Consider the following 22,480-nt stretch of genomic DNA (forward strand, 5'->3'; position numbering starts at 1 on the left):
GATTTGGCCATCTTTTAGAGGAAGCTTCACAAAAGGAGTACTCTATCTTGATCCCACTTACAACCCAAATACAGTGAAAATTCCACTGGGGTTTTACAGAGCTAAGGTAGTTGTCTGTGATGTTCATGCCTTTATCTGGAGAGAAAGATCTGTGCCTCTTCCAGCAAGGATGGGTGTTAATTAGGCTAATGAGCCATGAAAACCTTGCTGTTTCTAAGACCTCCCTAGACCTCCTGCCACCTACACAGACTTTCCAATACAAAAGTGAATGTACCAGCACAATTGGAAAAAGTTTGGCCAAGCACAAAGATCTGAAAGGATAAATGCTAATAAAGAGAAGCTAAAGAATGGGAAAACTGTACAGACAGAAGAGCTGTGATTTGTCAAGGACAGTTTGCTCTTTCTCCCCTCTGGTGTCCATTTCCAAGGAGTCAGCTCCCACATGTTTGCAATGTGACTCATGACTAATGGTATGAGAAGTGGAAGGGGTCTGCAGCAAAAAGCTAGGTCTATCTTCTTTGGTAGCCATCTGGTTCTGCTGAGCTCACATGCTATGCCAATTTGGGAAAAATAAAGTAAACTAAATTTGAGCTGTGCTCTTGAAGTCTGGATTGCTGGAACAGCATGTTTTCTGCAGGGTTAGATGATGATGAAGCACGGTTTACTATTACTTACATAGTAATAAAGAAATTATCAAGTTTCTATTCCTTTCTAAGGCTTAATTTAATTAACCTTAGACTTCCCTGGGGATATTGGATGACGTTTTCTTTAATGGAGGAGTCACTTGCTAACAGGATCAGAAATATTTTCGTTGCTCATTGATGTCAGCCAATAAGTAAGGGCCAGTTTGGGCAAAAATCCCTTTACATTCTCAGATCTTTCTTTTTGTGAAAATATCAAGTGTTCAACATTCAGAAAATTGCTGCATCTTAAAAGTGTGACATGAGCTTGTAGTACCAGAGTTCAAAAACAAAGCCTGTGCTGTGATTTCTCAGAGGACTCCTAGACTCCCACAGAGATCAAAAGTTTAATTCTCTCTTTTTGCCCTGTGATCTTCTTCTGCTTCTCAATTTTGAGAACTGTGTTTTTTGTCTTTCACTCTTACTCACTCACTCAAGGTACCTAAGAGACCTAAGCAGAGCAGATAACAGAATAAGACTGTCACAATTCTGTATAGCCAAAGTCCATCTAGTACAATAGAATATTTTATTTCTGAAAGTGGCCAATTTTGTTTGCTTTTCTTTAAGGCATAGAACATGTATAATAGACTCAATTCTGCAATTCTTTTCCAAAGGGGAAAGCCCTTATGGAAGCAGGTGGCTTGAGAAATTATTAGAATTCTATAGAACCCAGTTCTTTCACTAGATAAGGAATAAATGGGAAAACTCAGGATACTGACATTAACACTCCAGGACATTATCAAAAGAATTAACGTATGAGGAACTTGATATAAAGAGTAGTAATACGTCACATGCTTTAATGGGTAGGACAATTCTGGTTACTTTTAGAATATCAATAAATAACCAAGTTAAGCTAAAAGACATTTCTTCAAGTTCTGTCCCATGTTCTTTCCAGGAGTCCCCTCTCCCAGTGGTCACTCTGCATCTTTTACATTCCCATTCTCTACCAATGGACACCCCTGGGGTCTCTCAAAAGATAAAGTCCCATCTTTGCACAGGTAGAACAGCTGCTAGCTCTCTCTGTTCAGATCACAAAGAAGTGAGGGGAGGTAAGGAGCCTTGGTACTCTGTGGCCACATCAGTACTGAAGGCACCCGGTTTAACTCCTCAAGGTTTGAGCAACAGCTCATCTGGCAATGTTATGTTGTGGGCATGAGGAGGAGAAAATAGCCAATGCAATGGAATTAACCTGTGGCCCAATGGTGAACAGGTGGTAGAACAAAGGAAGAACTTGCAGTTCTAGAAATTTTTGTCTGTCATTCTTACAGGATTAAATCAAACTACTTCTCATGTGCTAATATTATATTAATAAAATTTGATTTAAATACAATCCCATCACCACTTCTGGACAACAGGTTATATATATATTTTTTAATAAGTTTACCTCATTTGAAGATATTGCCCTTCCTAGATAGACACAAAGGCTGAAAAGTCCATTAGACAGCAAAGTTCATACATGCTCAGAATCAAACTCATCATATGAATTAATGAATTTTCATTCATTCATCTGTTTATAGGCACTGTGGTAGGCACTATGGTAGGCACAAGATGAGGACAAGGCACTCATTGACTTTAAGGAGCACAGAGTCTCATCCTAAATTGGAGAATGAGAATTTATGGTCAGAGGGATAAAAGTGACTTAGTCCAATAATCCAAATAACAGAGGCCAAGGGAGACCAAATAGCTTGTTTAAGGTTGCATTTGCTATTGACTCACAGATTTCTATAAAAGACATCATAATTTTCCAAGCTACTCCAGTTCAGAGCTGAGGAGACATGATTCCTGACCCTCAATAGCCAGTCAACTGAAAAGCACTACAGTGTCTTCCTTTAGAATCTGTCTCATATCTACCATTTCCTTGGCTTTCCAGCCATCAGTGGGCTGTTCCAGGTCCTCCTCACTCTCACACATCACCTTGAAATTGCCTGCAGAGGTGATGAGTCTCTCTGACCCTACCTGCACTAGCACATTTCCCCTTCCTGGTTCACACCACCCATCTCACTCTGTCCATTGCCCTCCAATTCCAGCCTGAACTCCTACTCAGAACCCTGCTCTGAGTCTCTGATTCTCTCAGTACCATTTAACAGACTGTGACCTACAGAATGCTGAGCCCTGCTTGCACTCTTCCACTTAGAGAATCACTTCCTTTTGAACCATTATTTCCAAAACTTATTTGATGACAAAATTCTTTTTTGCAAGGAGCACACATTAACATTCTTCAGGCCCAGTGCTTCCATAAACGCTGTAGGAGATGATAGCTTGTAGGCTAAAGCGTATGGGTTAGTGTAGCAGTTTGATATAACTGATGATTTCCAAAAAGAAATATTGGATTAGGCTTGTAATCTGCTCTGTACCTGGGTATGACTGAGTTATGATTAGGGTGTTGAGTCCCCAGCCCTTGGTGGGTGGGGACTCACAGATAAAAGGCATGGCAAAGAACAGAGTTGAGGATTTCTGATGTTGGAGTTTTGATGTTGGAGTTTGATGTTGAAGACTTAAGCCGGAGCCCCGGGAAGTCAGCATGCAGAGGAAAGAGAAGCCAGCCCCAGGAAGAAAGGAACATTGAACCCAGAGAAAAGCAAGCCCCAGGAACATAGGAACCCAGGAAGCCTGAACCCTCGCAGACGTCAGCAGCCATCTTGCTCCAAATAGACTTTGGTGAGGGAAGTAACTTATGCTTTATGGCCTGGTATCTGTAAGCTCCTACCCCAAATAAATATAAAACCAACAAATTTCTGGTATTTTGCATCAGGACCCCTTTGGCTGACTAACACAGTTGGCATGGCAGCCCAGTTGCCCCTACTCTTCTCCCCTACCTTATTTCTTATTTTTTCCCAAGACCTTATTCTCCAGAAAATCTGGTCTACCCATTGTTATTTAATATTCCATGGACCTAATGGTTTCCCTTTTCTGTGTTTTTGTAATTTCCCCAACCAGAAACATTCTCTACCACCTGTTTTCACTTAATTAAATCTTATATTTTCTCCAAAATTCACTTCAGATCGCCTTCCTCCTATAAAGCCTTTCCCAACCTTCTCACCAGCAACTCCTGTAGCATTTATTTACTTGAATCAGAAAACCAAAATCTCAATGGAGGAAAACACCCACAGTTCATATTTGGGTTGCCAAGCTAATGACATGGCAGATTTTTTCCATCAAATATTTTCGTATTTTACAAGGTAAGATTATAATACACCCATGCATAGGAACTTTTTATAAAACTATCAGTATCTTTTAGTAGGAAAAAGGGAGATTTAACCTCAATAAATAATTTATAATAATGGACAGTGAGTTCTGCTCTTTTGACCAGAAAGGCTTTAGGGAGACAAGAAGAAAGTTTCATGCCTTCATTTTCATTTTACAAAAATTGTCAACGAGCTAATGAATGCTATTATGAGAAGAAAACCTGAATAGTGTATATAAAAGACAAAATCATTATATATTCCATAAAGACTACTTATACCTTACTTTCCTACAGGACTTTTAAGTAAGTCACAGACTTCTTAGTGGGGGAATATAGCCCACTTCCTGTGTCTGGCACCCCATCCTCCACAACACACAATATAAAGAAAATTAGCCTCATTCTTTTTAAAATACCATATCCATGTATCACTATTTTAAAAATATTTCTCTTCCTAATGGTTGGAAGATGTCTTGTGATAAGAATGTCCATTTCAATTCCTATCAGGTCTCTGAAAACAATTATATTAAATGTCTTATTTTACAACACATAAATCACCATCATGACACTTTGGAAATAAACTAGGTTAAGGAAGAGAAACTATCAGGTGAAGAAAATCTAAAGTACCCTAGTCATTCTAGTTCAGAATTGGAAATGCACAAGTCTTACCTGTGGGCCTTCCACCTCCTCCTGACTAACATGTTTGCAATCCTAGAGCCATCCACTCTCAGAAGGCAATGGGAAACAGGTGTATCAGTCATCCTAGCTCTCCAGTGCTAGATGGGAAGAGTCTTGGGGCATCTATACTCTGGACCTTTTCAGTATGTCTACGATCACCATACCTGGTTGTTCTTCCTTCCTCTAGGCTCACTGGAGTAGGTCATTACATGCTTGGATCCATAGTGCTTTCCTAACTTGTTCAACATCTTTGGGCTTGACCTTTTTCACTTTTGTTACCTGTCCTTTCCTTCCAAACTATTTGTTCATCTTGTGTTTAACCCCCTTCTCATGTGCCCCATCATATCTGATGATCCCTTTGCTCAACTGAGCCCTTGACAGTCTTCTGAAGTGACAGCAGATTCAGCCTCAACCCACAACATCAACCTTATTTTCCTACAAGGAAACTGGTCCACTTATGGAACCATGGGTGAGTCAAGCCATGCCTACCTCCCTGTTTTATTCTTCAAAAGCCCCATCCTGCAAGGTCCAGTTCAAGGTTCTCATATCAAAAAGCCTTCTCTAAGTTCATAGCCTATGACAACTATCTCAGCCTCTGCACTACTGTTCTTACTGTGTTCACCAGTGTTTCACACAATGGGTTCCATGGGACATTAGTCACAGAGGATGTTCAGGGATAAAAGGATGGCATGGCCAAATAATTTGGGGAAAGCTCATTCTCAGAGATTACCAATGCACATTTTTGTATCAAAGTCTTACAGCAAAGAAACCTTTCAAATAATATTTAACCTAGAGTTTCTCAAATTTATTTAGCCATTTAACAATTTGGAAGTGCAGACACAAGGAAAATGAGTCTATACAATTCAGTGGCATTTAACACAAGTGACCTTGTATTCTAGTGTGTGCCTGAGCCCATGTCTTTTCTCCAACTGTTTTTTATAAGATTTATTTTTTATTTATTTCTCTCCCTCCCCACCCCCCAAGTTGTCTGCCCTCTGTGTCCATTCGCTGTGTGTTCTTCTGTGACCGCTTCTATCCTTACAGCGGCACCGGGAATCTGTGTTTCTTTTTGGTGTGTCATCTTGTGTCAGCTCTCCGTGTGTGCAGTGCCATTCTTGGGCAGGCTGCACTTTCTTTCGCACTGGGTGACTCTCCTTACGCGCGGGGGTCCCCTACGTGGGGGACACCCCTGCGTGGCAGGACACTCCTTGCGCGCATCAGCACTGCACCAGCTCCATACGGTTCAAGGAGGCCTGGGGTTTGAACCACGGACCTCCCATGTGGTAGGCAGACACCCTATCCATTGGGCCAAGTCCACTTCCCTTCTCCAATTGGTTTTAAAGGTAAATAGCTGTGGGTTTTCTCAATGCCCATCACTCTATCTCCACATCATTCTCTGCCTAGTACATATGAGACAATGCAGAGAAAGCTTATGTGTACAGTATCTAGTACATGGTAAATATAGAAATGTTAGCTACTTTTATTTTGAGGCAGTAGGGGAGATTGTTGAGAATTTGCTCTATAGAATTAGAAAAACCATGTTCTAATTCTGGGTTATCTCCCACCAGATAGACTATGAGGTCAAAGACTATGTCTATTTTGTTCACTAATGCCTCATATACACACAGTACCTGGTAAAGAACATGCTTTCAGTAATTATTTATTGAATGAGTTAAGATTGAGCAGATCTCAACCCAGGCAGTTTTGCCCATAAGGGGACATTTTTCATTTCCTCAACTTGCAGGTAGTGGGTAAGGGCCAGGGATGCTACAAAACATCCTATAAGGTACAGGAGAGTCTCCCCCAACAAAAAAAATTATCTAACTTAAATTTCAATAGTGCCAATGTTGAAAAATTCTGTATAAGAGTCAAGCTAATCAGGAATGATTTCTAACTACTGACACTAACTGCTTGGCCTGATCAAATAAAAAAATTTCTCTAAGAGTTGGTTTCCTCATCTGTCGAATGGGGTACTAATCATAGCATGTAGAATTATAAGATTATATCTATGTATCTATAAATTGTATAATGCATATGAACACAGTGGCTGGTACATAGGAAGTTCTCTATAAATGTGGCCTATGGGTATTACTACCATTAACCTTCATTCAATGTCTCATAATGATGAGTCTCTTCAGATGAATTTTAGGCTCTTGGAACTCATTAGACCAATCCCAGAATGAGTGCTCTCATTGAAAACATACCCTGCACTCATACTTCGGATTACTGTAGGATCAGATTTTATTTTTGTGCTCACCAGGGGCTCGATAGTGAAAATGCTATTCAAGAAGAGCATACTGTCTCCCCAAACCAGCCTTCGATGATTCTGAAAGGTGCGGGAGAGAATGGAAAGACGTTCTCGGAGTGAAGGATCAATGATGCATTCTTCAAGAAACTCATCAGTCTCATTCTTTTCCTCTTTGATCAGATCATCACAGACCCTAAAGAAAACATAGGAGGTATGAGATTCACTTTGTACTCCCATGAAGAACTTTGTAAAGGGGCTTTGCCTCTGGTCTATTCTCCTGAAAATATTCTCACTCCTCACCCTGGGATGGTCCCTCCTTGACCTGAGTCTGTAACATACTATCCTGGCTTTTCTTCCTACTCAATACCTATTTGCTTACTCCTGGGTCCTATGTATATTTGGATAAATACTGTCTTTTAGGTAATTGTGTTTTCCATGCTGATTTTAAATATTTAATATCTACCATGCCTCTCACACTTCCAAGCATATATCTTTTTAAACTGGCTTAGCTTTAATTCTTTCTTAGCTGTTGGTTTCCTAAAGAATAGAACCTGAAGCCAGCAAGGACTAGGCCTGGATATGGATTCTACTATTTACTTATTAGCTCCGAGACTTTGGGTGTTACCCCATTCCTCTAAGTCTTGGCACCTTCACCTATAAAATAGAGATAATGGGTTTCCTCCATAACAAAGATGTTTGAGGATTAAATGTGATAAAGAATCGGGTGTTGTTCCTGGGACATAAGGTGTTCAGAAAATACCAGTTTTCTCTCTGTGTCAACCAGAGGCAGTCAACAAGCTGTCAAGCTTATAAAATCTCAAGCTACACCTAAAGATGCCCCCTTTCTCTCTCACGAGCACTTAACATCCATTGTGAAAAGTCAGAAAAGCAGCTTTCTGCCATCCTCCAATCACTGCCCTTACAAAACTCTATTCACTTTACTCATGGTATCAGTTACTTCACTTGAACTTTGCAGACTGAGTTTTATCTTCCCGCATGACACATGGCCATTTTCCCTGCATTTTACTGGTATTATCAGTGGTGCAAGACAAATTACTTAGCAACACGAGTGCTAAGTGGGAGATCAGGGCTACTAAATTCCTGTACCAAACCCAACTACTTTCTAAATGACTTCATGCAAACCATATGCTCAACACTGCCAAATAACACTTCTTAATAATGCCAGTGCTCAGGACCCTGGTCACATGGCAAAGGGAAGTGGAAAAAATGGGCTCAGTGTGTTCTGGTACCAATGAAATAAGCATTTGTGCTTCCTTTTTATTGCTAGGTAGGAAGCAGTGTTCAAGGTAACCAGAGCAACATCCCTCTATACTGCTGGACAGAGCAGGGCACATGAAAGGCAGCTCCATTGACTGAAGGAAAGGAAACCATTTCCTTCTTTTAGTTCAGACATATCTAAAAGACATAAGTTGTATATGCTTTGAAACAGTAAATTCCACTTCTAGGACTAAATCTTAAAGAAACAATCATGGATGTAAACAAAGACACAGATACAAAAATGTTCATCAAAGTACTGGCAATAACATTAAAGATGGGAAATTTGAAGAAAGATAATGAGAAACTCAACAAATAATGGGAATCATAAACATTACACTTATTGGGTACTTGCCAAACCCTTCACATGTATCATGTAATTTAATACTCATAACAACCATATGAGGTAATTATTAGTATTATTATCATTACCATTTTACCCATGATAACACTGAAGCTCAGAAAGGTAAAGTAACTTGCCCAAGTTCATACAGCTAAAAGATGAAAATTAAGTCTTTTACAGTCTGAATTCCCTGATGTTAGTCAATATGTTTTACTGCCTCCAATGTTGAAGCTGTGTCCATGGAGTAATAAGCAGCTGCCAACATGGTATTAGAGAATAATATTTAACAGCATTTTCAGATGTTTGAAATATTGTGAAATAAGGAAGCAGGTTACAAGATAAGATGTACAGAGCAAGTCCAATTTTGCAATAAAAAAAGAAAACATATTTATTGGGTAAATGAACAGATTGAGATAATTTCAAAATATTAATAATAGTTTTATCTGGGTTTTAAGATTATTTTCATCATTGTGCTTATCTTTATTTTCTAAATTTTATTGACTAGGTATTATGTTTTAAAATATAAAACCAAGTATTTTTAAATTAAACAATCAGTTGTCAGATAGAAGCAGTACAGAATTTTCTATGTTTACCTATAATGCAAATATTTGTATAAGCCCATTGATTCCCAGCCCTGGGAGAGTGCATAGGTAAAATGTGGGATCTGTGCAGCATGGAGGAATGTATAGCAGGTAGAAGCAATGAATTATACATCCATACAGCAACATGGATAGATCTTAAAACAGAGAGCCTCATGAAAAAAGGAGGAAACTAAAAACAACATACAATGCAATATGTGTGTGTATGTGTGTGTGTGTGTGTATGTATCAGCCCATTTAGAATAGGATTTCTCTGTTTGAAGCTCAGGACCAAATGGAACCTTTCTCCCTACATGTTTGTAACTACAGAGACTGCTGTAGGAAGGGGAGAGAAGAGTCAAGTGTAAAAAGGACGAAGGCCTCTGTTGGCCCTGCTGGAGTGATCAAGAAAGGACTTATTCCATTAGCTAAAGATCTCACTGCAGCTTCTCAGGGATAGACAGAACTCTGCACATGAACAAGCTGCTAATGAATGTTCCACTTCATCTGCTACTCATGTGTGGCCTGGAAATTTGTGATGATGGTGAGGAAGGGGCTATACCCATAGCAAGAGCACAACCACCTGCAGTGGGGCAGTTATCCATAGAAAAAGAACTAAAGGTTTAGTAAAGTGCAAATATTTCTCTATTTTCCTTGCTTTTTGAGAAGATGGGCATTTCATGGCCAATTATATCAAGGGCAAAATCCATGGTTAATTATATGAAAGTTATGGCATGCTTGGGAATTGTCTCAAGGAACAAGATATGGATGAAGAAGAAATCCTGTTTAAATAAGAGACTAGGCATAAATGGTATCCATTTCCTCTCTTTTCCTAGCATATGGTACTCAGGAGATAGGGAGGAGGAAAGGAAGGGACAGCACCTCCAATAGATTCTTTACTTAGATAAGCCAATCCATTTTGGAGAAATAGGAGTTAAATTGCTGTGGATCACCCAAAGTGAAGGTGAAGGTAAAGATATCTTATTCTTATTTAGCCATCTTAAGCCACTGTTAAACAAGTTCATTGTTTAAGGGAGAGACATGATTCTAGATGATAAAATTAGACTTCCAAGCTTGATTATAAAATTCCTATCCTATATTATTACCTTGTTACCAAAAAAAAAAAAATGTCAGAGGAAATAATAGGAAGAGCAAGATAGATAATGAAAGAAAGACAATTAGAGAGAAATGGAAGAATAAGAGTAAATATAGTGGTGTGGTGTGGGTAGAGAAGAAGTGAGAACGAAGGAAAAAAGTGCCCATCCACATGCAGTAGATATTATACTATTAATAGCTATAGGTTGACATCTATGACAGCAACTGGTTTTAATTTTTCATGAATTTCACTGTTGAAATTAACTTCCTTAAATACTTTTTGGATATTAACATGGCCTCACTCATATGTTATACATATAGTCAGTCACACAGAATGGTTGAAATTAGAGCTGGCTTTCTCTCTTGTAGTGTGTGCTTGTTCTCCCAAAAGGCCATGCTCATAAGACAGGCCTGGTATTAAAACACTACTTTTACTGCTCTTCCTTTCTTCATTTGCACATGCTCTCCCAGTTTTTGTCTTTAGACACGTGTGGACCATTCTGATTGCTGGTAGGCACTTATGCTCTCTGCGGATTTTAGTTGGGGAAGCAGGACAATTTGGGCAATGGATGAACAGTTTCCTCTTGTCTTTTAAACTACTTATATTTCTATGCCATGAGGCAAAATGAAGTTTTTAGGCAGGAAAGGTTTTTCTTTCCTCACTTTATAAGGATGGCACAGTGGCAATTCAATGATTAAAGCTCATTGTCTGAATGACGGCTTCTGGTCCACTGTGTCCTGTCATTGTCACAGCTCCTTCTGATTCAATTAGGGAAAGCACACTGGGAGATTTCTACCTGGTTTCTGTGGACTGAAAAGCCTTTATTTTTGTCACATACTAACTTGGCTTTAAAGAAACCTTTGATGCTTCCTGGTACTAATATTTAATGAAAATGGAAAGACGGAGAAAAAAGAGACTGAGAAAGATTTCAAATGAAAGCAGCAAAAGTGATACTTCAAGGATGTTAGAAGAAGATAAAAACGAAAATGAAGTTTGAGAGAGGCAGGGATCGATTCAGTAAAAAAAAAAGACATCCAAAATTTAACAGTAATGTGATTAGTTAAAACAGTTTGGTTTTACACTTTAATTTTCTCCAATTCCTGTGAAATATTTTAAAAAGCAAAAGATCAAATACAGCAACAAGAAATCATTATTAAATTATATGACTTACAGGAACTAAGCAATACTACTAAAACCAAAAAACACAAAAGCTGTTATATCTAAGCTCTTTCTTGTCCTCATTCTTCCTATATTTTCTGCAAATATCTTTTCATTGAAAAAAACTTCACATTGATCCCAAAATTAGAATCTCTTTAAGAAATCTGTTCAAATGAATTAGGTTTATGTAAAGAAACACAAACATGTAGCTTAGTTTTGGTAGTGAAGAATGAATATATCTGGTATTTAAAATATAGGAGTTTAGGTCCTTCTAAATTATAAAAAGGCTAAGATTAGCTGAGGAAGGACACCATTCTGTTTCACTTATCTCAGCTGGAGTTCATTAGATGAGCGGCTCCAAAGGAGCACTGCACACTGAAACCAAATTATGTAAATCTGACAGAGTTTGAGTTGGCTAAAAACTTACTACAAAAGTCAATGATTTTCCCTGTAAATGAATTTTACATTTCTCAACATCACAGGCTACTGGTGGTTTTTACTACAAACCTATGCTTTTCTCTGTCCTCCTCTTCCTGGGTAGCAAATATCTTCCACTGGAAATGGGCAATGATGGTACTGCGGTTGTGAATAGTTATAGTCCTTCGACTGGCCAAAGATATGTAAGTTTTCTCGATGATCAAAGAATTCTTGTCGAGCCTTATATTCAAGTCTACGGCAGCTCCATACAGAGAGACAAACACTTTTTCACCTAGGAGTTAACAAAGTACAAACACACTTTAAGATTTATTCTAAAATGACAATTCTAGCTAAATTAGGGAATATAACACAAGCATTAGATATTTCATTCTTTTTCCCCCATTAATATAGAGAACAGACACAAACAAAATTTTATATTATGCTTGGTGCAGTTATCACTTCTAGAACAATGAAAAGCTTTATAATAGCTTTACTCCATTTATACTCTCTGGCCCTTTGTGTTATTTTTATCATAAAATTTACTTCTACATATATTATAAACCCTACAATAAATTATTATTATTTTAAACAATCCATATTCTTTTATATTTGCAAATAGTTATCCTTTCAGCTAATCTTTCTTTCTTTCTGAAGTACCATGCTTCCTTTCCATCAGCAAAGAATTTCCTTTGTTAATTCTTTTTTTTTACAGATCTGACAGTGACAAATTCCCTTAGTTTTCATTTGTCTGCAAATGTCTATTTTGTCTTCACTTTTAAAGGATACTTTCAAAGGGTATAGGATTCAAATTAGCATTTTATTTTATTTCTTTCAGCACTTTAATAACGCCATCCCACTGTCTTCTGACCTCTATAATTGGGTTGAATTTTAGGTGGGCCCTAAATCCAATGACTGGATTCCTTCTAAGAGGAGAAGGATAGTTGAAATCCAGAAAAAGAGGGAATAAAGCCATGTGAAGATGGAGGCAGAGAGTGGAATTCCAGGAGTCATCAGAAATGAGAAATTCCTAGAGTCAAGGAATTTCTAGAGCCACCAGAAGCCAGAAGAGACAAGGAAAGTCTATCCCCTAGAATATTCAGAGAGAGCATGGTCCTTTGATTTCAGATTTCTGGCCTCTAGAACTATGAGATAATAAATCTCTATCATTTTAAATCATCAATTTCGTGGTAATTTGTTGTGGCAGCCCTAGAAAACTAATATAGTTTTGGTACTGGGAAGAGGAATGCTGTTGTTACAAATATAAAAAAATGTGGTTGTGGCTTTGAAATTAGGCAATGGGTAGAGGTTGTAAGAATTTTAAGCACATGATAGAAAAAGCCTAGATTGTTTGAAGAGGCTGTTGATTGAAATATGGATATTTCAAGTGTTTCTGGTGAGGATTCAGAAGGAAAAGAGAAACATTATTGGAGACAGAAGGAAAGGTGATCATTGTTATAAAATGATAGGAAACTTGGCTGAATTGTATTCTGCTTTGAATGGAAAACAGAAGTTGTTAATGATTAATGTGGATGTTTAGCTGAAGAGATTGCCAAGAAAAGTCTTCTTGCTTATAGTAAAATGCAAGAGGAAAGAGATAAATTTACAAAAGAACTATGGTAATTTGCTGTAGCGGAAACTTATATAACATCTAAGGAGAAAAATTATGTGATCTCCTTAAATGCTGAAAAAGTGACAAAATTCCAACCCCCATTTTTTATTAAAAATACTCAATAAATAGTAACTGGTAGACATAAGATTGGCAGCTATGAAAAAAACAGAAGAATACAAGTGCTGGAGAGGATGTGAAGGAAGGGGAACACTCATCCACTGCTGGTGGGAATGCAGAAGGATCCAACCATTCTGGAGGACAGTATGGCGGTTTCTCAAAAAACTAGCCATAGATTTGCCATACGACCCAGCAATACCACTGCTGGGTATATACCCAGCAGAACTGAAAACAAGGACACAAACCGATATATGTACACCAATGTTCATAGCAGCATTGTTCACTATTGCCAAAAGTTGGAATCAACCCAAATGCCCATCAACAGATGAGTGGATCAATAAAATGTGGTATATACACACAATGGAATACTACTTGGCTGTAAGAACAAATACACTACAAACACATGTGATAACATGGATGAATCTTGAGAACCTTATGTTGAGTGAAGCAACCCAGACATTGAAGGACAAATACTACATGACCTCAATGATATGAAATAACCAAGCTGCCCTAGATAGTAAGAGACTGAACGATAGGCTTACAGGAAATCGGAGGGTGGAGGAAGGATGTGAGCCGATGTCTGCAGGGGTGGAATTTAAGACGAGATGGTGGTAAGTATGAACACAAAGAAGAGATAAAAAGGGGGCAAGGGGTTGCCTTTGGTTGGGGCTTTGCGGGTTTGAGGGTGGCTGGGGAGGGACGGATGGGTAACATTGCCCAAAAGTGGGGGGAGGGAGGGGTAGCATACGAATACAGGAGAGGGTCAGGTGTTGGTGGAGAGTAAAATGCCGAGAAAATCATATCAAAATATAATAAAGAGGGTTACCTGTTTAGAATGCTCGGAGGGGAGGGTCTGATGCAGGACGGGCTCCTGGGGAATGTCTAAATGCTCATTCTGCCAGAGTGGGTGACACCATGGGGTAGAAACCCAAGTAGTGAGAGTGGGGGTGGACCCACATCCTGGGGAGGACTAATGCCATCAAATAGAGGGAACTGTATCCCTCGAGAGAAAGGGTGGCTCCCAGGGCATTGGGGCAGTTGAGCAAGTTAGGCCCTGAACACTATTCCATCTATCTCTGGAAGTGGCTCCTCGGGAAACGGAGGTTGGCTGTCACTGTGGGCACCAAGGTGGAAGGGAAAATGGACGTTAAATGTGTGGAACCAAGGTAAATGGGGGGTAAGAGAGGAGTTTCTTGAGAGTACACAAGGATGGATATAAAACATGTAATATTACACCATAACATATAGGAGATGACAGACTGATAATGGAAACCATAATGTAAAACATAGGATAACTAAGAATGTAAAAAACTGTGTATCCTAAAGTATGCACCATAATGTAAGCACAGATGTCACCTTGTTAGAAAGCTAGTGTCTCAGACTCTGTACATCACATTAAGTAAATATGATGTGAATAGGGTGTAAGAGTATCGCTGTGGAAGGGAAAAGGTTTTGTGGTGGATGTATGGGAGTGCTGTATATTATATATATGCATTGCTGTGGTCTAGGGCTCCTGTGAAGAGAAGCTGAATAATTAGGGGGAAAAAAAAAAAAGAAAAAGATAGGATGTAGAATTTTTTCCAAGTCAACACGTGTTCTTTATCTAACCTTTAAACCCATCGCTATATGCCATTCCCTAGTAAGGGACCCTGACATTATATTGGGCTTCAAATTTCGGGGAGTTCTGGATCACAGAGTGTTTCAACAATGGCAATGGAGGGATACTGGTATGGGATGCCAATGACAGGTGATATATGGCTGACAAGGAGCTGTACAGAACATATGTCCAGGGTGCATGGTAATGTTTGGATATACTCATAGTGGCAACAATTAAAAACCACAGCAGGGGGGGTACTGGGTTCCTGGCCAGTGGTGCTCTGTCGTGGTCCCTAGGGGAGCAGCGACAGTCTCCCAGGTGCAGCGGCGGGGACCAGGAGGGAGTGAGGGTTCAACAGTGAGCCCCTGATGCTAATGACTATGCTTGTGAGCTGATAAGCCTAAAATAAGAACAAGGCCTAGAGCAACATTGTGCCTGGGAATTTCCTCCTGTCAGCCTTCATGTTACTCAATTGTGGCCAGTCTCGAAGCCAAACTCAGCATGTAAATGCAATGCCTTCCCCCCAGCGTGGGACATGACACCCGGGGATGAGCCTCCCTGGCACCGAGGGACCACTATCAACTACCAACTGATGATGCAACTGGAAAATGACCTTATACGGAAGGTTCAATGCGGATCAGCAGAATATCCCTGTCTACATAAAATAACATGACTTTAAAATGCTGTTTGACCTAAAGTAAGGGGGAAATGGAAAGGAGAAATGAGTTTATATGGCTACGAGTTTCTAAAAAAGAGTCTGGAGGCTGGCAGAAGGATTGCCCTTATGCACAACTGAGCAGAGTCAGAGAGACAGATAAAGCAGATACAACCCCCAGATATCGGTTCCTTTGAGGGCTAAAGAGACCCATGGGAGTTATGGTCATGGCTGATGGGGTTAACTACCAGGTCAGATGGCCCCTCTTTGGAAATGGTGTTTATGTGTGATGAATCTGGACTCAGATGGGATCTCCCTTCTTAAGACTTTCATGCTAATGTGCTGGAGGTACAGTTAATGTTGGGGTTTAAGATATATTTAGGGGATTTGAATCTCTGGGCTGACAATGTGATAGCCAGGTCCTGAGCCTCAACAGACTCCAGCACCTACAATCTGATTTATTGGACTTACCACACTCAGCTAAGATGGAGTTGAAGAAGGACAACCACCACACCATGGAGCCTAGAGTGATTACAACTGAAAGTGGGAGGATTGCATCCAGCATCCATGTGGAATCTGAGCCTCCTCTTGACATAGAGGTGCAATGGACACAACCAATCCAATGTCCACATAGAAGAGGTGGCATTGGATTGGGAAAAGTGGACATGGTGGCTGATGGGTATGGGGAAATACAGGAAGAGATGAGAGGTGGAGGCATCTTTGGGACATGGAGCTGCCCTGGATGGTGCTTCAGAGGCAATCACCGGACATTGTAAATCCTCACAGGGCCCACTGGATGGAATGGGGGAGAGTATGGGCCATGATGTGGACCATTGACTATGAGGTGCAGGGGTGCCCAAAGATGTACTTACCAAATCCAATGGATGTGTCATGATGATGGGAACGAGTGTTGCTGGGGGGGGGGGAGAGGTGGGGAGAGGTGGGGTGGGGGGGTGGGGTTGAATGGGACCTCACATATATATTTTTAATGTAATATTATTACAAAGTCAATAAAAAAAAAAAGAAAAAAAAATAGTAACTGGTAGAATTGAAACATTCATAAATTCTCAGTAATTAAAACAGCATGGTACCAGTGCAAGAAGAGACAGATAAAGGAATAGAATAGAAAGTCAAAAACAGAGCCCAAATATATACTGGAATTTAGGATCTTATAAACTTTAAGGCAGCATCTCAAACCATGGGTATAAAGATGAACTTAGTAAAAATGTGCTATTGATACAACCTGGTAGGCATAGGGAAAAATATACTTCAAACCTCATTTCAGCATAAATGCTAAATAAATAAAATATTTAAATGTTCAAAGTGAAACCATGAAAGTAGAACAATACACTGGAAAATTTCTTCATAACCGGAGAGGAAAAAGTTTTCTAACTTTGACTCAAAATCCAAACACTTCTAAAAATTTTAAGGAATTATATTACATAAAAATGAAAAAAAGAAATTCTACATGGCACAAAACTCCATAAGCAGAAAACAAAAGAAAATCTGGGGAAAATATTTCCTATTCACATCACAGACAGAGAGATTAACTTCTCAAATATATAAGTAGATCTTAGAAATCAATAGGAAGAAAAGACCAACAATCCAGTAGAAGGAATAGAGACATAAATGTACAGGTTGCAAAAATAAAAAATAAAAAAAGAAACACTAAGGGCCTCTGTAAGAATGAAAAGGTGTTCAACCTCACTCATCAGAAAAATGCCAATAAATACTTATATATACAATTATCTCCAATCAGACTTGAAAATATAAATACAAGTTTGAGAACAGTTTATGGGTAAAACTATGGAGAAAGAGGCCCTGTCATAAATTGCTGTGGGAATGCAAAATTGTACTACTCCTCATTGACCCCATTAAGAATATTTGGTGGCACAGATCAAATTATCTACCAAAATTACAAAAATATTTACATTTTGACTCACTTCCAGGAATCTGTCCTATAAATGAGTTCAAAACAAGATCAAATATATTCATTATAGGCATTGTTTTTAATAAACTACATTGGAGACACATTTCCATAAATAAAGGCTGGTCAAATAAACTGTGCTAAATCTAAAATGGAAGGCTATATAGGTGTTAAAAAGAACATAGTGATATGGCAAGATCTCTAGGATATGTGATTAAGTGGAAAAGGCACGGTAAAGAATAGTTTACCTACTATGCTTTCTTTGTGTAAGAGGGGAAGGGAATAAGGGTATTCATTTATGTTTGCATCTATTTGCATATAAACACTGGAAGGATATACATGAAACTAATAAATGGGGGTGGCGTGGGATGAGTGGCCTCTCAATTTATACTTTTAAAATAGTGCTTTGAGTTTTGAGCATATAAACACATTAGTCATCTAAAAACCTGAATGCTAAAAAAAGGGTTACAGGGGCTTCAATAAACATGTGAGTGTGATAAATAGCACTAGTATTCAGAGAAATATGAAGTAAAATAAGATTATATTTCATAACCATCAGATTAACAAAAAATTTAACAGTTTGACAATGCCAAGTATTGGCAAGGATGTGGGAAAAAATGAGAATTTTTATATACTTTTAACAGAAGTATAAATTGGTACAACCACTTCCAGTAAAGTTCAAGATGCATTTGCCCTATATCTTAGTGATTGCACTTCTATTTATCCTAAAGAAAACCTCACACAGATGCACAAGTAGACATGTACAAATGAAAATGAGCTCACTGCAGTATTGTTTGTAATGGCAAAACAAAAACAAACAACAGGGAAGAGCCTATATATATATAATTTTGAGAGACAAAAACAAGTTTAAGAGTGGTATGTGCAGTATGATACCATTTATGTGAAGTTTAAAACTGCTTGAGAAAATATTATATATTGTTTATGGATTAAGGTATTGTGTAGGAATAGTAGAAAAATGCATCCAGTTCATCTCCTCTGGAGAACAAGACATGGGAATTAAATCAGGAAAGGGTAACAAAGTGACTTTAAATCTATAATCAGTTAAACTATCTAAACAACAAAACATCTGAAGGAAATGTGTATAGCAAAAGTTGAGATGTGTTCAGTATAATGGGTGTTTAATATATTGTCCTATATGCTTTTGTGGTTATTTGAAATATTTCATTGTTTAAAAAATTAATCAAGGAAAAAGATCTAAGGGCTTATTTTACACAAATATAAGGATTGGAGAGAGTACTGTCATTTCTATGAGGCACTCACTCCAAAAGTTTTCCTTCTCAGAAATACTGCAACAGTAGCACTAGAATTATCATTTCAAGAACCATCTGATGTTGATTTATTTTTCAACTCTATCTTCTGAAAATCACCAGATTCACAAAGTGAAGGAAGCAATAACTCTTCTCTTGCCACCGCAGCTGTTGAAGTAGTTGCCTGGTGTTTTTACACCCCTTGGTATGTCATGAAGGCGATCTTAAAATGGGTCTACCCACCCCTAGCTACTTGGAATACTGATAGGATGAAAGAGATGTTATGTCTGTGGGAATGGGTAAGGATACATTGCCACACCATTAGCATTTTTATGCCCTTGGAGTGTCTGTTCCTGCTCTGTTTGGTTTCTTTCCAGTTTCTGGGATTGAATGCTGCAATCATTGTAGATGGGTCTAGCCTCAGTCATTTATTATGTCCCAGTAAAGATATATTTTGTGGAAGGACTCATTACTTGTCAGTTTTGCTACTATCTGTCAAGCAAGAACAAATATGAACAAAATTAATTTTACCCCCCAGTAATACATTTCACACCATGATTTTGGTACTTCCAGACAACAGAGGACACTGAATAAAATCTGAGTGGAGCCACCCATTCCCTTGGGAACTAACAAGTTGATAGAAAGTGTTTATTATCTCTTGGTCTCAATAGAATAAAATTCACTACTCTAGTGAATTGTTGAACAAAACATCTTTAGAGATGCTCTTTCTCTGAAAGGTTCAGGAAACTGAAATTAAGTGATTTGCCTAAACTCATCCAACACATCAGAGACCATGCCCCTATAGGAGTTCTTAATCCGTGTAGAAGGTAGTATGAGGTGGTGGAAAGTTGTGCTGGCCTCAGAGGTTCCCAAGACCTCCATTCAAGTTGTGGCTGGATCATTTCAGTGCCATTTAACACTTCTGCGCCCCAGGTGACTGTCTCCAAAATGAGGGGAGTAAGAGATGTCCTCCAGGGTCCCTTTCTTTTTTTTTTTTTTTTAAAGATTTATTTTTTATTTTATTTCTCTCCCCTTCCCTACCCCCCACCCAGTTGTCTGCTCTCTCTGTCCATTTGCTATGTGTTCTCCTGTGACCACTTCTATCCTTATCAGTGGCACTGGGAATCTGTGTCTCTTTTTGTTGTGTCATCTTACTGTGTCAGCTCTCCTTGTGTGCGGCGCCATTCTTGGGCAGGCAGCACTTTCTTTTACACTGGGTGGCTCTCCTTACGGGGTGCACTCCTTGCGTGTGGGGCTCCCCTACACGGGGACACCCCTGCGTGGCGCGGCACTCCTTGCACACAGCTCCACACGGGTCAAGGAAGCCCGAAGTGTGAACTGTGAACCTCCCATGTGATAGGCGGATGCCCTATCCATTGGGCCAAGTCTGCTTCCCCAGGGTCACTTTCTTTTCTTTCTTTTTAAAAAAAATTTTTTTAATTAATTAATTTATTTTTAATGTTACATTAAAAAAAATATGAGGTCTCCATATATTCTCCACTCCCCTTTCCCCACTCCTCCCATAACCACAACCTCCTCCATCATCATGGGACATTCATTGCACTTGGTGCATACATGTCTGAGCACTGCTGCACCACATGGTCAATGGTCCACATTACAGTTTACACTCTACCCCAGTCTACCCAGTGGGCCATGAGAGGACATACAATGTCCAGTAACTGTCCCTGCAGTACCACCCAGGACACCTCCAACTCCTGAAAATGCCCCAACATCACATCTCTTTTTCCCATTCCTACCCTCAGCAGCTACCATGTCCACTTTCTCCATCTCAGTGTTACATTTACTCCCACTACTAATCACATTAGTTCCAGAATAGAGTATCAGTAAGTCCACTCTAATCCATACTCTATTCCTCCATTTTGTGGACCATGGGATGGCTATGTCCAGGCCACCCCTCTATCGAGAGGGTGCCTCGACTCCACTTGGATGATGGATGCAATTCTCCTGCTTGCAGTTGTAAGCACTCTTGGCTCCCTGGTGTGGTGGTTGACCTTCTTCACCTCCCTGTTAGCTTGCTGAGATAAGTCCAATAAACCAGTGGATAGGATTTGCAAGTCTGTTGAGACTCAGGGCCTGGCTATCACATGGACAGTCCAGAGATTTAGGTCCCCTGAGTATACACTAAACCGCAGCACCAACCACAGGTCTGGTAAAAGTGACAGGAGAGGCTTGTGTACAAAGATCACACCTGAGTCTGACTCCGTCACACTCAGGACAACAAACTCCAGAGGAGGGCCAACTGACATGGCACTGAAGTCCATCTGCCATGACCATAGAACCTGTGGGTCTCTGTAGCCCTCAGAAGAAGCAATACCTGGGGTTGTATCTACTCTATCTGTCTCTAGGACTCTGCTGAGTTGTGCATAAGGGCGACCCCTCTGATGACCTCCTGGCTCAGGATCACTTTCAATACTAAGAGCTAATTATTTGAGAATATTCACTTGTTATGTAATATACAGAAACCTCATTCTACTTCCCTAAACAATCCCTGACAATTGATGTGTCATAATTTCTGCTTTCCTTATCCTAATTTACAAAATACAGAAACAAAGAAAAAAAAAATCAGGTCAATGAATGTTTTCATTACCTTTAAAGCCCTGTTAAAACATTTGCTTCTTTTACAATAAAGATGTTTTTTTAGCTTTTCTAATTAAAATGGCATACACTTATAATTAATTATAATAATCACACAACTGAAACAAAGTTCATACAGTTCAGTTTGCATAAGTATATTCAGATAGATATTATATTAACAGTTTCAATTACAAAATAAATCATACTTACTACATTATACTTTGGTATTCCTTTATTGGCCTTTAGGAATTTCTTTAGGGCTTTCGAAAATTTACTAGAGTAAAATACATAAATGACTGTAAATGTGGCCTGTAAAGTACTAATATTATTGTTGCGGATATATTTAATATCAATACATCAAAATGCATTATCACACTTTTGGGGAAAAGAGCCAACTTCTGACTCCTGAATTGAAGTATCTCATCTTCAGTAAAGGACATAATACCTTCAAAAAATGCTGAATGAGTGCATCAGCTCTATTTCCTGATTATGCCAGTGGTTAATGTCACCTCTAAGGTGACAACAATTTCAACCGGCATGGCACAAAATTCTGCTGCTCCTACATGTAATAGTCATTCAAGTACCCAGAGGCCTAACAAGAAACTTTTTTTAAAAACGTGTTTTCCTTGAACCCTTATATTATATAAAATTTCTCAATACCTAGTTCAAAAGTGCAAAACAAGCAATTAACCATTTATCTTTTAGTAGCTAAATAACGTTCTCACTCCTTAGTTTTACCAAAATGATAAAACTAGTTTACTGGTTGTTCTGTTTTTATTTTGATTTGGGTTGTTTGTTTTCTTTTCATGAATTTAGCCTAAAGTAATTGTATTCTAATCTACTCTGGAGGGATTCGTTCATGAAAAGTATAAAGTTATTTTAATTCTTTCTCAGTTTTAGACTATAATAAAATGGCAAATGTTTTAGTTTTCTAGGTTGCTGAAAACAATATAGCATGCAATGGGTTTGCTTTTGTCAATGGGAATTTATTAGCTTATAAGCTTACAACTTAGAGGCTGTAAAAATGTCCAAATCAAGGCAACATCAAGATGATGCTT

At 38.8% G+C, this 22,480-nt stretch overlaps 1 protein-coding gene across 2 annotated transcripts in view; it reads right to left on the reverse strand.

Annotated features, from left to right (window-relative positions):
* Window positions 1–22,480, reverse strand: part of HYDIN (HYDIN axonemal central pair apparatus protein) — a 516,844-nt gene that overhangs the window by 323,480 nt on the left and 170,884 nt on the right. For both annotated transcript variants that reach the window (XM_071209089.1, XM_058279757.2), the window contains exons 8-9: window positions 11,745–11,946; window positions 6,797–6,980 (exon numbers count right to left, since the gene is read on the reverse strand). In XM_071209089.1, coding sequence (XP_071065190.1) covers window positions 6,797–6,980; window positions 11,745–11,946 — 386 coding nt within the window. The remainder of the gene's footprint in view (window positions 1–6,796; window positions 6,981–11,744; window positions 11,947–22,480) is intronic.

This window comes from Dasypus novemcinctus, chromosome 18 (genome assembly GCF_030445035.2).
Source record: "Dasypus novemcinctus isolate mDasNov1 chromosome 18, mDasNov1.1.hap2, whole genome shotgun sequence".
Lineage (NCBI taxonomy): Eukaryota > Metazoa > Chordata > Mammalia > Cingulata > Dasypodidae > Dasypus > Dasypus novemcinctus.